This window comes from Emys orbicularis, chromosome 1 (genome assembly GCF_028017835.1).
Source record: "Emys orbicularis isolate rEmyOrb1 chromosome 1, rEmyOrb1.hap1, whole genome shotgun sequence".
NCBI lineage: Eukaryota > Metazoa > Chordata > Testudines > Emydidae > Emys > Emys orbicularis.
This window is the reverse complement of record NC_088683.1, coordinates 357,549,344-357,566,921: the sequence shown is the minus strand read 5'-3', so window position 1 is coordinate 357,566,921 and position 17,578 is coordinate 357,549,344. Positions and strand designations below refer to the sequence as shown.

The 17,578-nt window shown below is 49.4% G+C and overlaps 1 protein-coding gene across 1 annotated transcript; it reads right to left on the bottom strand.

The window, feature by feature from the left end:
• Positions 1-6,450: 6,450 nt before the first annotated feature.
• P2RY2 (purinergic receptor P2Y2) lies at positions 6,451-16,429 on the bottom strand. The gene is made up of 2 exons (XM_065421416.1): positions 16,395-16,429; positions 6,451-7,522 (listed from the first exon to the last, which is right to left on the bottom strand). The coding sequence occupies exons 1-2, from the start codon at positions 16,427-16,429 to the stop codon at positions 6,451-6,453; spliced, it is 1,107 nt and encodes a 368-aa protein (XP_065277488.1).
• Between the last annotated feature and the right edge of the window lie 1,149 nt (positions 16,430-17,578).

Here is a 17,578-nt window from a genome sequence, read left to right as displayed (position 1 = left end):
CAGTTGCATGGCAGTGGTAATGAAGAAGAGGAGAATGTGCCATTCCCTCAGGTATAATGAAGGATAAATGGGGGAGGGGGACAGGGACATAACCAGGACTGAGTACTTACCATTGGAAACAGGAGGAGATGCAGCAACCAACTCAGTTTCATAGAATATCAGGGTTGGAAGGGACCTCAGGAAGTCATCTAGTCCAGCCCCCTCCTCAAAGCAGGACCAATCCCCAGACAGATTTTTGCCCCAGATCCCTAAATGGCCCCCTCAAGGATTGAACTCACAATCCTGGGTTTAGCAGGCCAAAGCTCAAACCACTGAGCTATCCCTCCCCCGAAAAATGCCTATAGGAAGAGGGCTGCAGCTGCTTGGCTCTGCCAGATTTAAAGGGCCACACCTGCCAGAAAGGCATGCTGGGGGGAAGAGTTCCTATCAGATGGCTCTGGGGAGGGTTAGTAGGAACCAAAGCTAGCCCCAGTGCAAGTAGGCAGACCCCTGTCACTGCACAGGGCCATATTGACTTCAGAGTTGTTCCATGGGGTTACAGGCTCGGCCCCCCGAGAGAAAGGTGTAGGAGTGGGGCCTTAGGATTGGTTTATGCTTAAAAGTCAGGTTGCCATAGCTAGGTCAGTGTGGGGTGTGAAAAATCCACTCCCCTGACGAGCATAGCTATGCTGACCTACCCCCGGTGGAAACACAGCTTGGTTGACAGAAGAATTCTTCTATTGGCATAGCGACCGTCGTTCGGAGAGGTGGTGCTCCTACACAGACAGAAAAACTTCCATTGGAGTAGGCTGTGTCTATGCCGTGGGGTTTATGCCGCATCGCTTCGGTGACATAACAATGCCAGCGTAGTCTCGGTAGCATAGACATGCCCTTAGGTATGGAGCGTTGCAGCACAAATGCTTCCTACCTCAACGGAAGGGGTTTTTCCCATCAATGTAGATAATCCATCTCCCCGAGCGGCAGTAGCTACGTCGAGGGAAGAATTCTTCCATCGACCTAGCCATGTCTACACCAGGTGTTAGAATTTGCACACCCCTGAGTGATGTAGCTAGGTCAAGCTAAATTTTTAGTGTATACTGGGTGTGATGGGGGGGTAGGGGGAGGAGACACCTCTTGTGAGTGCCTCCTATCCGCTGGATGCAATCCTGCACTCTCTCTTTTTTCTGTTCCCAGCACCCTTTTGGTGGGAGCCTTTGTCAGGCAGGTCTTCAGGGGCTCAGCCCTCCGGCTAAGTCACACAGAGTCTAAAGACACATGAAGGAACCCCTTCTGGGGTAATACAGTCCAACAAACGGTTGGCCTTTTCTGGGGTCTTCAGCCCCATCTCTGGGCCTGTTTAAACTCTAACCCCTTTCTTGGGCTCCAAAACGAAACTTGTCCCCTTCTCAGGGCTTTGGCCATTCTGCCAGTGGGGGGACCCAGGTCTGCCCACGGCTCTGGGTCCCAACCCAGGGGCCCTACAAATAACAGCCACATGCTGCTTTCTTTACTAGTTGCTATTGCTGCATTCCCTGGGCTGCTTCCCACTCTGTCCCACCACCTTCTTGGGCTGTTCCCTGTGTGAGCAGGGTCACTCCCAGGCCTCCTTGGCTGGAGAGTTTCTCAGTCTCTGTCCTGGTTTCTCAGGTCTCCTCTCAGGCCTCTTTGCCTGGAGAGCTCTGCCCTCTTTTTGTCAGGGTTCTTTCTCCCAGGCCTCTGCGCCTGGAGAACCTCAAGTCCTCTCCCGGCTTGAGCAGAGTTTCTCCCCAGTCTCCTTACCTGTGAGTCTCACACAGCCTTTCACTCCTTCTTCCCCCTTCTGGTCCCAGCCAGCAACTGCCCTGCTCAACTCCTGTAGCTCCTTTTAACTGAGCCTGCTGCGCTCTGATTGGCTGCTTCCCTGCAGCCTTTCTAGGCAGGCCTGGACGACCCACCTTCACTGCACCTTTTCCTGAGGCAGGGTGGGGTAAGACCACATGGCATCCAGTAGGGGGCCTCAAAGAGCCTGGTACAACTTGTTACACCAGGGCTCCGTTTGTGGCATTTTGGATCCAGGGATTTGGGTTGGCCATTTATAAAGAGAAGAGCTGTTGGAAAAATCCAGTTTCCAAAGACCCTTAAAGTGCATGGGTTTCTCAGTAGTATTCTGGTGACATTTGCAGACCTTGAACATTTCCATGCCTGGAGTTGAAAACCTCTCTAACATGTTAAACAATTCAGTCATTATGCCAGGCCCCTCATCCCCACCTCTTCTGAGATTGACCCAGGTTTGACCAAATTGCAGAAAAATAATAAGAATAATAGAAATACACTTATTTTCTCATAAGCAATACAAGATCATTACATATTACAAAAATAAAAGTGTGCTATATTGTCACAAAAATGAACATTTTTTTTTAGTATAAGTTAGTACTTTCAAAAACAAAAATAAAAACTTCCAGTCAGTACCTCTCTGCTTGCTCTGAACCCAAATAACTTTGTTCACTCATATCTGATGCTGCACCACCATTAGATCAGAGAGAAACATACTAAGTGGGATTTTTAATCGTGCCTAATCCTGTCTTTCATATGGGGCCTGATCCATGTCCCTCTGAAGTCAATGGAAATACTCCCATTGCCTTCATAGGCATTGGATCGGACTCTTGTGTGTATCACATGTGGTCTTACACAGCTGGGTGTCTTTATCTCCAGTAAACCACACACATATGTAAAATCTAGGGACAGGAGAAACTGAGAGGTCTTATTCCTAGCAGTGGGTTTAGACGGGGGCAAAGTATTATCTGCATAGTCCTAATATGCAGCCATGTCTGCTCTTGCAAAATTCTACTCACCCACTTATCTGGGACAAGCAGTTTTGTGTTGTGTTTTGTTATGGGTGAGTACCCTTCACCCATTTTTCATCATCGTCATGTTGGTAAGGGGGGGCAAGGAATTTTGTGCTTGGGCTGGACTGTTTCTAAGATCTAGACATTAGAGATGGAAAAGATCTATTAGCTCAGCTGGACCTTGCCAGTGCAGCACATTTTCTAATGTTTTCTCCAGTCTGGCTTCAAATGTCTCAGTTGATGGGTGTATGAACCTTGGAAGGGAGTGGGCAAATCTGATCAACGTGAAGGTTGTTTTGTTTGTGAACTCAACCCACCAGCAATTCCAATAGGGAAGATACAAGCACAAGCAAAAATTAGGGAGGGTGCGCATTTATTTTAACAATCACGGGCAAGATCCTGGCAACCTTACTCACACTGAGGAATACCATAATCCACTACTAGTTCCATGGGAGCAGGACCTCAGAGGGTGTAAATCAGTGTAGCACCATGGGCCTTGTCTTCAATAGAAAATTAGGTCATGCTAGACCATGACGAGTCATGTTAACCTCAGCTATGTACTCATAGCTTTTGAGGCCAGAAAGGACCATTAGACCGACTTCCTGTATAATCCAGGCCATATCAATAGAAGAGATAGGAACAGAACCCAACTTTCCTGACACCCAGGACAGTGTCCGATCTACTGGACCACTCTGCTTCTCTACAAATCATTGTAATCAGGGGCAAGCCATGTTAACCTCATTTCAGCTAGTCAGGGTTAAAACCTACTGGAAGGATAAGGTTAACCAGGACATGTGGACATGATGTTGAATACAACTTGTCTCTAGTCTGTCTTCACTGCAGAGTTATCTCAGGGTATCTCCACTGATTTAGCCTAGCTTGAGTGAATGCACCCACACTATGAAATAACTGTGTTCACATTGGTGTTGCCCTCACTTGTGTGTGGCACTAAGGCTTTGTCTTCACTACCCGCCGATCCGGCGGGTAGCAATCGGTTTATCGGGGATCGGCTTACCGCGTCTAGTGAAGACGCGGTAAAATCGATCCCTGATCGCTCTGCCGTCGACTCCGGAAATCCACCTCGGCAGGAGGCGGCAGCGGAGTCGGCGGCAGCGCGGCAGCGGTCGACTTTCCCGCGTCCTCACCGCCAGGTAAGCCGACCTAAAATACGCAACTTCAGCTACGGTATTCACGTAGCTGAAGTTGCGTATCTTAGGTCGGACCCCCGCTGTAGTGTAGACCTAGCCTAAGACTTCTCGGACCATATCCCATGGTTCTTTGCACTCCAGTAAACTGAGCCACTCTATGAATTCTTTCCCAGTGAATTGTGGGTGGACTTGTCTGTCCTTACTGGGTTCACTGAGGGAATTGTGGGAAGGCATTGGAGGACTGGAAGCACTCAAGTGGGGCTAGCCTGCATCCACACTTAAGTGGTCATGTTGGCAGCTGATGAGTTGCACTAACTCAAGCTCATACGCCTTAATGGGCCAGCAAACTCAAGTTAAAAGCACCACCACACTGGAGCTAAGGTTTGTGTGTGTAGGCAGGACTCGAGTTGGGGCAACACTCACATTATAACTTGAGTTAACTTGGCAGTGAAGACAAGCCCACTGACTACAAAGTAGGGTTTAACGTCATGTTACTTAACCTGACTCCTCTCGGCCATGTTCTAACACTGCCTAATTTTCTAGTGAGGACCATTGACTTTAATAATGCCATGCTGATTTACACCAGCTGAGGATCTGGCCCATGGTTGAGTCAGGCTCAGTACTGAGTAAAAGTGGCAGAATCGGACCCTTTATCAATTAGCTGCAGCTCCTGGCAAATTGCTAAAAGTTGCCAAGTGCTGTCGCCTCCATGCTAGAATAACGTTTCCCAGCTGCTGTACATCTAGTTTCTTAGGCCACGTCTACATTAGCGAGCTCACAGTGGCACAGCTGTACCGATACACCTGTGCCGCTGTAAGATCGCTCGTGTAGCCGCTCTATGCTGACAGGAGAGAGCTCTCCCGTCACATAATTAAACCACCCCCAACGAGCGGCGGTAGCTATGTCGGCGGGAGAAGCTCTCCCTCCGACATGGCGCTGGGCACACTGCCACTTATGCCAGCGAAATTTATGTTGCTCGGGGGGGGGTGTGTTTTTTTCACACCCCCAAGCGACAAAAATTTTGCCAACATAAATGGCAGTGAAGTCATGACCTTACACTCCAGCCCCAGATTACCTGGCCAGGTATATGATGAGAGGCCTTATCGCTTTCTCAGGAAAGATGAATCACTAGGGAAAGGGAAAAAAGAAACCCCACCCAAAATTAAAGTCAGGATTGGGCAATTAGTAAAAGCTGCAGTTTGGAGGCCTTATGGCTTTCGAAAAGCCTTTAGAATTTGGGTGTGATAGGGTAGGGCAGCACTATTCAGTGCCTGGTGAACAAGCAGCGCTCTCTGGGGAAAAGCTATGAGATCAAACACTCAGGAGACAGAGGAAGGCTATTGCCTTTGGGAAGGTCAGGCAACCCATAAAAGTGGGTAGAACCCCTTGCTGGGGCGTTTTTCGGTTTCCTTTCTGCCTATAATTTACTTACTTTCCTTTCTTGTGCTAAACATTCACCCAGGAGGAAAAGACTTTGCAGATTGTAACTATTTTTCCACAGAGTCATCCCCCCCTTCCCCCCCCGGCTTGGAGTGAGGCGAAAAGTCTCACATCCCTTGTATGAATGATAAAAGCTTCCCCACGAGATGCTCCGGGGGCTGGATGAAAAATGGGGAAATGATTTTGTGAAAAACGTCAAAGTCTTTTCCATTTCCCAGGGCTCCATTTTCTGAGATATTCCAAATCAATATTCGGATTGAAATTTTTGTCAAAATAATTATTGACCTTTTTCACGCACTGAAAACGGTGTTTTCTTGCCAATTGCAATAATTTTTTGATAAAAACATCATCAGAAAATATGGCAGAAAATGTTGTGAAAGGCAGAACATTTCAGTAATATCGACAGGGTTTGGGGGTTTTTTTTGGAAAAAATTTGGTTTAGAAAAACCAGTATGACCTTTTCGCATGGCTATTATTCTTTTACCATGCTTGTCACTTCTTTGGCCTGACCACCATGCCCCAAGTAGTCTTTGCTCACTCCTAGATAGACGTCTTTCAGGATCAGAGAGAGGAGTGGGTTTGGTGGAGGAGAAGTATTCTGGTTGCAGAGCTGAATGAGGACATGCATATGGGATTATAATATATCCTTGCAGCAGCACCTTAGTTCCAAAAACTCATTAAACTGGTGACATACACACAGGTGTATCTTGTTGAAGCATTCCTGCTCAAGCATCAACACCTGAAGCCTAGGGCATCAACGGAATGGGTGACAGCCGTCACCTTGGCTGACACACCATAGGTAGGACCTTCAGAGCGAAAAGCATGAGCTGCTGCAGCTTTAGCTAGAGTCATGCCTCTGTAGCTGGGGGCTGCAACAACTCAGATCCTCTGCAACTCAGCGCAGAGTGGGACCTGTAACACGCTCACCAGTGGGTTACGCATGCATAATGGCCGCATGCCAGACTCCCCTACACACGGTGGAGAAGTGCTTCCACCACGGAGATAGACTAGTCTGCAATGTGACGGGACAGTGGACAGAAATGTAGCAGGCTAGGATTTCACATTTTGGCTATCATATGTAGGTTGCTGCTGGTTCCCGTGTTGCTGGTGGGAGTTCCCCTCAGGGCCGTTTGGTTTGGAGTTTTCACTGGCATTTTGTTGCCTGCGAACTTCACAAACCTTTGGCCTACTAAGAAGTACAAAATGGGATCCAGGCAGCTGTTGGTGCTAGCTAAGGGCCTGGTTACTTTGTAGGCTAAGTTAATGGCATTGAGGGTCCCGCAGCTAAGGTCCCAGCTCCGGAAGGAGTAGTACAAGGTGCGAGTGACGTGGAAAGGAAGGAAGCAGATGATGAAGACCACCAGGACAACAATGATCATCTTGACCGACTTCTTTTTGGACTTGGACCTCTTGGAGGTCCCCCGAGTGGGCTGCAGCAGCTTCCGAGCCATCAGGCAGTAGCACACGATGATGGTCAGGAAAGGGATGCAGAACAGCAGCACCAGCATCACCGAGCTGTAGATGACGAACTGGCCGAAGAGCTCCTTGCTCGACGTGTCGTGGCAGGTGATGGTCTCGCACCTCACACTGGTGGTGACGAAGAAGAGCACCGGTGACTGGCACGTGATTATGACCAACCAGATCACCCCCGATACCCTCCGCGCGTAGCGGACGCGGCCCCACTGCAGCGACTTCAGCGGGAAGCAGATGCCCAGGAAACGGTGGACACTGATGCAGAGCAGGAAGAGGATGCTGCAGTAGAGGTTGGTGTAGAACAGGAAACGGACTATTTTACACAAGCCCACACTGAAGGGCCAATTGTCCCCTTTGGCGTAGTAATACACCAGCAAGGGCAGGGAAACCACATAGAGCGTGTCAGACACGGCCAGGTTGAACATGTACGTGGTGGAGGCGTTCCAGGTCTTGATCCTGAAGAGGAAGACGTAGAGGGCCAGCAGGTTGAGGCACAGCCCCACCACGCACACGATGCCATAGGAGACGGGCAGCAGAATGTACTTGAACTCCTCGTCGAATTTGCACTTGTACGTGTTGTCTTCCACGCTGCAGTCGGCAGTGGATGAGTTGGCGCTCGTGTTCCAGGAGCGCAGAACCATGAAGTTCTCCATTGCCCTAGAAAACAGGGAGCAAACTGTCAGCGAATACCGGGGTGGCTCATTGAAATGGGAGAGTAAATAGGTTTGGCTGAGAACTGCAGCGAGACAGCGTGTCACCGGGCAGAAGAGATGAGTCACATTGTAATGATTGTTGTGTATAGGGCCGTAGGGCTTGCAGGCCCCTGCTGAGATCGTGGCCCCGTGGTGCCAGGTGCCGAGGCACAGAGAGATTAATGAACTTACCCAAGGTCACACATGAAGCCTATGGCATGGCTAGTAATTGAACACAGAGTTTCTGAGGCCAAGTTTAGTGTTTTAATTACATGATCATCTTTCCTCTCCAAACCCATGGAGAAACCTGGTCTCGGAGTTGCAGAAGCACACCAGAAAAACGGGTCGATTCTGAGGTCAACCTGCAGTAGGACATGTCCAAGCTATGTGAACAGTGCAGCCTTACGAGGCACTGGTGAAAAGACAGGAAAGGGAACTGATTACGAAAAATCCCATAAGATTACAGTTCATGTGCCAGGATTTGGAGGGAGCCTATCCCTCTTGGGGTGTCTAAGTCTCTCTCCCTGCCCCCCCGCACGTTTGTGCTGTGATATGGGGGGGGGGCCTGCCCCTCTAGGGGGGTCTGAGTCCCTCTCTCTGCCTCTCCCCTCCAAGTGACTTTATGGCTTCTAATCTCTCTCCCGCTAAGGATTCATATTCACACGTTGCGACATCTGGTATCTGGCTACTAAGAGAACTGTGAATTATAAGCAGAATGCTGCCAGAGCGGTGTAGTCTCCTTTCCTTTAATTACTCTGTTAAGGTGTAGGAGGGAGGTTTTCTTTTTAATGATTAACTCTAGGGAGGTGCTTTTCTGAGTTGTGGAAAGGCAAGTGCCAATGGACAGGTCTTCACTTTTGCTGTGAGGGTGTTGAGATCTGGGCTCATTCTGAGTTCTGGTGGGATGGAGTCCCACAGTCAGGATTCCAGCCTCAGTCCTTGGGAACTTCACCCAGGGTTCAGCCGGCCATAGCATCCCTGGGCTAAAGGTTCATCTATACTAGCGAAGGGCTGGTCTACTCTAGGAAACCACCAGGCTGAGGAACCAAGTTTGAGCTTGCCTGTGTGGAAGGGACAAAACCGCTGTTCTAACGATGTTCCTGGATCGTGTCCTAGATCAGACTGCAAACACTGACAGAGAGCAAGGCTGTAACATGATTTGGCTCTTTTCCTAGTGTAGATGGGCCCTAAGACATCAAAGCAAATCCACCTACGCTGGGATAAGTGTCAGAAAAGAACCTGTCTTCAAGTGGGAGGAAGTGGCCTCCGGGAACCAAAAACCCAAACCATCCTGGTGATCTTGGTTCTGTTTTTAGGCTCTCGAGGTGGGAGCTGCTCATTCCCATGGGCAGACGAATACGTTCACTCTGGTATGTTGGCCGACTGCCTTACTCATACTATTATTACTGGTTTGGTTTGGTTCAGTCTCACTGTTGGCTGAGCTACAAGGGAGGGAGGGCTGAATAGCTGCTAAGGTTTGTTTCATCCAGTCCTGGAATTTTAATTTGTGCTTTTATTTCCAGGGAGTGGAAGTGCTGGTGAAAGATGCCAGATTTGACAGCACTCGAGACAGGAGTCCAGGACAGGTAGAGACAGACAGCAGCAGTGCTAGCTTCCCTACGTATGGGCAGCAACTCTGACCTGGAGGGACCATGGCTGGGAGAGATGGAGGTTAGTTCAGTCTGTGTCCAGGGTTCCTCTGCCTATTCTGACAGCATTGGTGACAATCAGTGCATATAAGGTGGTTTTCTTTCTTTCTCCAGGAAGTAATGGACCAATTGATTCCACATGGGCCACCAAGCAGCCATCATATAGTAATAACATCTGGCTGTTACCATGAGGGGGTTGAATTCAGGTGAACGCCCTCCAGACAAAAGGCTCCAGTCTCCTGAACTATCCACTCTCCAGCCTGTAAGAATTCCCAGTGGCCATAAATCGGGGGATTGACTGGACCGCCCATTAAAACCTCACTCCATTTTCACTAGTTCTCCCTTTCAATCAGTTCATGAGCCACACAAATGAACCGCCAAGTGCTTACGCTTCCAGGGAGGAGGAATTTAGGAGGAAAACACACACACACACACGGGTTATCTTGTTCAGCAACATCTGCAAAAAATGTCAAATATAACTTTGGAAACTAAACTTAAGGAACTAAGCTGCATCCTTCTTTCCACCCATCCAGTGTAGTTCTGCTTTCCATGCCCACGGCACAGTTGCCAACTTTCACATGATAAATAAGCACCCCACTTTCACAATACGCCAAAAATCAAGCTAATCCCATTTCAAAACAAGGCCAAAACAAGCCAACCCCTAAGAACCCCAACACTCTGTGTGACTAGATCCCCCCGGCATGCAGTCTGGGACTGTGGTGGGCCCACTGTGCACCCCGACTCTCTCCCTTCCTTGCCCCTGCTTGTCCCCCCTTGTCCCTGCTTGCCGGGAGCCAATCAAAAAAAAAGAACAAGCTACAACAAGCTACAAGCCAAACAAGCAACAAGATACAAGCCAAAAACTAGCCAACAAGCAACTCACAAGCCAATTAAGCCAAAACCAAGCCCAATTTCTGTGTTTTTTTCGCGGGTTTGGCATGTCTGGCACACGGGTTAGTTTCTTTCTGACAAACTGCTTCAGTGCATTGCATGTTGTTTTACTCAACAGCCCTAGTAACAGGGTCTAGTCCCCAATCAATGGAAGGAGCAGGATTTGCTTCAAGGTGCTCAGATGGTCTACCAGAAACATGAAAAATGTGTTTCAAGCCTGTTCCTTTTCTTCTAGCCTTGTATTTCTGAAGCCAGAGAGCAAAGAGCATGGTTGATACCCCAGAGCTGGCAGTGGACTTAAAAAAAAAAACAATTAAAGGGGAAATCATGGGCCAAGCAAAGCATTAGATCTAAAAAATACTCCAAACAATGCATCAGGAAGGTCTGCAGAACTCAAGAAAGCCCAGTTCTCACATCAAATGTTGTTAACTCTTGTGATTCTGTTACAAGTCTCACGATAGTTGTTGCTTTTCTGCAAGCCCCAGATCCTGGATTCATGTTGTGACCATTTAGGGTACATCCGTATGGATCTTGATCAAACCACACCCACCATTTTGTTTCGTGAGCACCGTTTTGATGGTTAGACCATCCTGTGCCTTCCCTATTGTATCTTTACCTCCACCACAGACCTGGATCCCTGAAGGTGTTGCTTGGTGGGGAGGGAACAGGCTGACTCGTGACTTTTCAGTGCTTGGGGTTTGCAACTCTGGCTCTAAATGTCCTGGTGCTAAAATGCCAGCAGCGATGGAAGCGTTGGCTATGCTTGTGCTCCCACCATGGCGGCCAATGGTGGCACTGCATTGGTACTTCCAAAGACAGGGAATTTTCCCCTGTAAAAACAGCGTAGACAAGGTCAAGAGCGCTCTCCCATCGACGGATTACTCCATCCAAATGAGAGGCAGAAGCTATGTCAGAGGGAGAACATCTCCCGCCTACATTGTGCAGTGTATACATCACTTTAAGTCGATGTAAGGTACGTCACTTGGGTGGGGGGGTTCACACCCCTGAGTGATGCAACTTACATCGACTTAAGCTGCGTCCATTGTTACGTGTATACCTGTATTAGCGGTCCGATAGTCTGCGGGATACTAGTACCGTGCTTTGTCGACAATAAACCTGGCTGGGTGCCTTCGCCCCTTAACGGATCTTGTGGTCATTAGGCGGTTCGCTCAAGGTCTGCCGTGCCAGCTGTCTGTGCAGGGCTGGGGTAGCACACAGAGGGAACACACACACAGAGCCAAACATCTTTCAACATCTAACCACAGCGGCAATGTAGACAAGCCCCTTGTAGAAGCAGGTCACCAGAGAACATAAGAATAATCAGCATGTGAATCGCACACAGGGGGAGTGCATGGGAATGACTGCATGCTAATGCCTGCATCATGGAAAATCTGCATCCTCTGAACCTCGAGGGCAGGGAAGGCACCAGGTGAGGCAGCTGGGTTCAATTACAGCTTTGCTTTCGGAGCAGAGCTCAGGGGAGCCGTGGGGAGATATGTATGTAAGTGGTACAGTCATTTTCTCTAGAGCTAGCTGGAGCAAGCCTCCTCCTTTATGCTTTTCGTCTGGAAAGGGCTGACGTAAGCGCTGTCATCCTCACCCTTGCTCTGACCCCTTTGCGGTGTAGCGAGGACCTAGACCCCCCGTTCTGCTCAGGGAGGGAATCCCTTGGCATGACAAGCCCTGCCATGAGGGGTGTGCTGGGGATACAGCTGGGGCTGCAGCAGGCTGCACTGCATCCCATACAGCAGCCCTGGAAGGCTGCCATAACTTAGACAGGCCCCCGGGGCTGTCTAAATGACACTGAGGGCTACTAAAGTCTCTGGAGCAGCCCAGGATTGGGATGGTGTAAAGGTGGCTTAAAACTACCGTAGTCACCCCACTCCCGGCTCCAAGTTCCATGCTGTGTCTGGCAGGGCCTATCCCTCGCTGGCCAACGTGAGCTCCACTTCCAGAAGCCTAGGCAGACTCAGCTGAAGCTGAGTGCTCGTGCAGCTGGCAGAAGCGCTTGAGTCTTGTCACCGGCCATCCTGAGGGCTTTACCTCCCACCACAGACAGTCCATGCGTGAAAGATGAGTAGAGAAGGGGAATTCAGTCCAGAATCGGAGGAGAGATAATGAGACCCACCCGGAGTAGAGTACCAAAGACTAGAGGTGAATGAGCAAAAGGGCCCAGCTGACTGGGATGTGGATGCTGCTCAGACACTGCTGGTACACATCATAGCTAACAGTAGGGTTGCCACCTTTCTAATTGCTGGTAATCCGTGGCCTCGCCCCTGCCCTATAGAATACCAGGTTTGGAAGAGCCCTCAGGAGGTCATCTAGTCCAACCCCCTGCTCAAAGCAGGACCAATCCCCAACTATTTTTTTTTTGCCCCAGATCCCTAAATGGCCCCCCCAAGGATTGAACTCACAACCCTGGGTTTAGCAGGCCAATGCTCAAACCACTGAGCTATCCCTCCCCAAGGCTCTACTCTGTCACTCACTCCCCTCCCGCCCCCCAGTCACTTGCTGGATCGTCTCAAGGAACCTGTCTGCAGTTAGGAGGCAGCCCTGTCTGGGCAGGGATTGGCACGGGTTAATGGCCCGGCCCCTTCCCTCACCCTGCAGTAACCCAACTTTTGGTTTGGGTGCCATTTAGGGGTGCCAGGTCCCCGAAATCCAGGCACCTAAATGGCACCCCGACACAGAAGCCCAAAACCGAACTGTCCGGGTAAAAACCGGCCAGGTGGCAACCCCATCGAACAGAGCTGCTCACACACACACTCACGCACAGCATCATTTCTGCTAGCCAGCTCCAGAATGGTATTCTCATCTGATGCATGTCTTGTTGGAAATGGCGGGTTACATTTAACCCCAAATATCAGCAACCCGGTAAAATGAGGAAGGATCATGTCTGCTCTGGACATCTTTCCTGTTCAGAGCCAAACCTCTCCTGAGCATGGTGCCCCCCCGCCCCATTACATACGCCATGTGCCAAAGGGCCCCACATCTCAGCGCCAATGGGTTCCATGCTGTTGTGTCTCTTGCTCTTTACACAAAACATTTCAAGGAGCCAAACAGTCACAGCTGGGTCTCCAGTACAAACAGGCCAGGTATAGCTGCTCTGTAATAACCGAGCCTACACATTCACTCTGAATGTAAAAAGTATGTGAGAGTTCATAAGATGTCACAATAACAGCTGTTGAGGGGAAAAGAGATAAAAGGGAGACAGATTAAATGAGTCTAAACAAAATGCCCTGCTGATGTGATTCAAGGACTCGGTTGGTGTTGGACTTAATCAACAAGAAAATGTGGGTCCGGAAATTAATGAACCAAAATGGGTGTGTTGGATATTAGGCCTACGCGAGGGACAAAATAATGAGAGGATGGGCTAATCCACCCACCACTGCCTTTTGGGGTCCTTAAAGAAAGAGACTTTGGGGAGGGAATGGGAAGCACAGACAGAGGCAGGGTTACTACCCCCGCCATTTCCTGGGACCTGGGCCTTCATTGTGCTCGTCCTGAGAGATGTCGTGACCAGACCAGGCCAGAGAGAGGGACCCAGCTGACATCACCCCCGCTACCAGCTCCTCCCGCTGATTCCCAACCACCACCTGAGATGAAACAGGACCAGACATCAACAACAACAACAGCAGCAGCTCCAGCTCATCTCAACTTCTCTTTTACCCAACAGGACAGTTATTACCATCTTACTGTTGGACAGTGGCTGGGTTATGTTAAACACCTTTGGCCCATTGATTCCATGTCATTTAACACAATGTTACATACAAATTGCTGCGCTGGTTGCTTCTAAACACAGAACACCGTGAGCGCCACTAGAAGGCTCACAAACTATTTAAAGGGATACTGCCCTATTCCTATACACTATGAACACCACTGTATACATGTTGCCAGTGTTAACATCCATACAAGGGTTGATTCCGGTATTGCATTCCTCATTGGTCCATAACACAGGTACAGCTTCAACATCTCTCCCAAGCTGGACACGCCTGGTCATAAGTCGCTCCCTCCCCTCGGAGCTGAATGTGCTGCTTCCATAGGCCAGGGAAGATCAGAAGAAAATCAAATCCAGTTCTCCCATAGAATAGTGCAGAGCACTCACTAGGCTGCCCTGAGGCCAGCCCAGCGGTAGGGCACAGAACTGGGTGCTGATGGATTAACCCATGGGGTGAATCTGAACAAGCCACTGAACTGCTCTGAGCCCCAGTATCACTATTTTACAAGGGGGGTGGGAATGATACTTTGTACAGCACTTTGAGGTCTACACATGAAAAGTGCTCTACTCAGTGTGCATTTAGCAGCATTGCTTCTCAGTGTTGTTATTAACTGGTGTATTTGCATACTATTGCCCCCTGCTGGCTGGACTTGGACCTGCTTAAGTATCGGTGGCTATGTCGCCATCTACTGGCTGACCTAAAAGGAGGATATAAGACTTACATCTAGCGGCTGCTAATGCAGTGTCTCCATTAGCACAGGTCGTTTTTTGAGCTGAGGGCTTGAGGTTTTTTCCCTCGTGCCACATGAGGGCAGTTTAGCTGATGAGTGGAGAGTTACATACCCACATACTGTAAAGTGAGCCCACACTGGACTTGCTCTTTGGCTTGGCCGTATAATTATGGAGAACACCACCGGCTCACACTGTTGTATTGTTATTTAGTGTCGTAATGTACATTTCTTTTTGCAACATGAAGCTAGTTGGTTGCTGGGTCTGGAGCGCTGCCCCCCTTCTCTCCCTTTGTTGGAACAAATGCCCTAAATTCCTAAGACAAAACCTGCTGTGTCTCTTTGGGCTCCTGACTGTCTGACCCCCGCCCACATCCCTCTTCAGCTGCACCCACATCCTACTTCAGATGCACTGACTGATCGCATGGGAGCGACAGCCAAGCAATGCAAGGACACAAAAGGGAGCAGGTTGACCTTTCCCCAGAGGCAGAGCAAGGACTGGGAGTGGGATGGAAGAATGTCAGTGTGTGCGTATGACACATCAAGCACTGACCAAGACCGGGGACAGGGCAGAGGGGAGGGACCAGAGGGAAACACGGCATTCTCCTTTCCCACCATGGCAAATGTTGATCTCAGTTATGCCTCGTGAAAATTCACTGACTCCCAAAAGCAAATCCAGAGCGACTCCATTGGCTTCTTTCATGACCCTCCAAAGGGTCAGGATGGGCAGCTGTTCCTCCCACATCTGGCACTGGCCACTGCTGGTGACGGGATGCTGGACTAGATGGATCACTGGTCTGAGCCAGTCTGGCAGCTCCTATGTTCCCTCTTCGGTCCTAGTCAATAGATAGGTCAGACATCTAGGGAAGCCTGTGAGATGCTATTGACTTCGGTGCCAGAAAAACACTGATGACACCCAGCCCTACATGTCCTGTCACATGCAAACGGCGTTGACTCCGGAACCTGAATGGGACAAGCCCCTGGATGAAGAGCAGCTGGATAAAATTCAACCCAGGCAAGAAGGAGAGAAGGAAATGCTATGAAGAGCTGGCTGAAGCCAAAGCCAACCTCTGTCTCAAGGGCATCTGCTCGTCACTTGAAAAGGTGGAGCACAGCACCAGGGTCCTCTTGGACTCCTCAGAGCTCCTTGACACCCACAGCGCAATGCTGCCTTCTGTCTGTGGCTTGCTGGGAGGCTGTACCCCTGGCTGCCGATTGAAGATCTAGCCGCAGTGACCCACACGCTCACTACCTCCAGCCCTGGTGATTGCATCTGGACTGCTTGCTCAGTGGGGAGGGAAGTGAGCACCATCAGGAAACGCCAACTTGTCCAGCATGCAGCAGCCGATGTTATGCGTAGGGCAGTATGTCAGGAGCACATCCCTCACATGCTTCCCAGGTTCATCTGGCTATCTCTGCAGTACCGGATCAGCTGCCAGGTCCCGGGGTTAACGCACGCGCAGTGGCCTGAGCCCTACCTCTTAGACTGCCTCTCCTTTTGCAAGCTATGGACATCAGGAACGATCTAGCTGGCAAAGCCCAGGGTGTAGCAGCTCTCAGAGACATTGCTGGCAGTAGGCTCTGGGCTTTGGGACACCACCCGTCCAGAAAGCGGAATGGGCCCAAGATCAAAACACCTCAAGAATGAAAGCAGCGAACCACCTCTTGAGACTTGGCTTCATGCAACAACTACTCCACTTGCCCATGTATAATAGACACACGTCTATTATACAAGTATATATGATACCTCCTTCGGCAACATGAATGGAGGGATGGAGCTTATCAGCCCTGGTTAGATGTATATAGTTCTGTTAGTGTATCCGGATATGGTGATGGAGGCAATATATTTACCTAGACAGATAGGAGTTGTTCTGTATCGACGCCATTGCACCTGAGATCAGGATCTGTCGACTGACTCCTGGCTTCAGGTCCACCAGCGCATAGCAGACTACTGCTCCACAGGCATCTGCTTGGCTCTCAGCAGCAGCCCACAGACACAGCTGCAATTGTCGCTCTGAAGCACTTGCGTGGTTAGCCTAATGTTCTCCCGAGGAAGGTTCTGAAATTAACCAGAAACAAAATCCTCATTACTAGGAGGTGAACGTCGGGGCAAGTACTATTCCGTCTGCCCCGGAGGGCGCACGGTGGAAATGATTCAGTGTGTGGGAGTCAAATAGCACTGTGTTTTCAAGAGAAAACATCCTACACACACACACACACACACACACACACACACACACACACACACACACGAATGGACTAGTGGCTGGCAAAGTCTGTCACGTCAGTCCTGTTTCTTCCATAGAACGAAAAAGGGGCCACGTTGCAATAAAAGTAAGTTTCGGGCCAGCTCTTAAACAGGGAAGTGAAACGATTCGAGTGCAGCCAAATCCATGTTCACCATGCTCTTGGGAAAGCAAGGATTACAAAATAGGCTTCATGTTTCTCTGCAATAATTTCAAAGGGACGGTATGGGGGAGTTTAGGACCCAGGTTTAGGTTCTGTTTAAATAAAAAAAATCCCAAACCAGTGTGACTAAAACTGCTGTGGGCTGTTTGGAAATGTCGAAGGAGGCGGGCCTTTCATGAGTTTAAACTTTGGACACCCAAACAGAGTAGCCTTGTGCTGATGCAGATGAACCAGAAAGTGAAACTGACTAGACACAATGGGCCAAATGCTGCTCGTGGCAACACAAATGCAGCTCCTATTGGTTCCAGTGGAAATTGTACCCATAACCAAGAGCAGAATGTAGCCCAGGACGTGAATCTAATGTCACTGTCCAAGCTACAGACAATGCAGAATGTGAACTAGATCAGTGCTACATTGTAACGAGTCCATTTGATGTCTTAAAATTACTTCACTTCTAATAATCTAAGGACATTTTCAAATATAATAAATAATATAATCCCTAAAGTAACAATACTTCCTTTCTCCCACTGCCGTATGTATTAAGATTGTGACTGATTCTCATTTACATTACTCTGACAGTGTAAAGGGATCTTAGGGCTGGTCTACACTGGGGGGGGGATCGATCT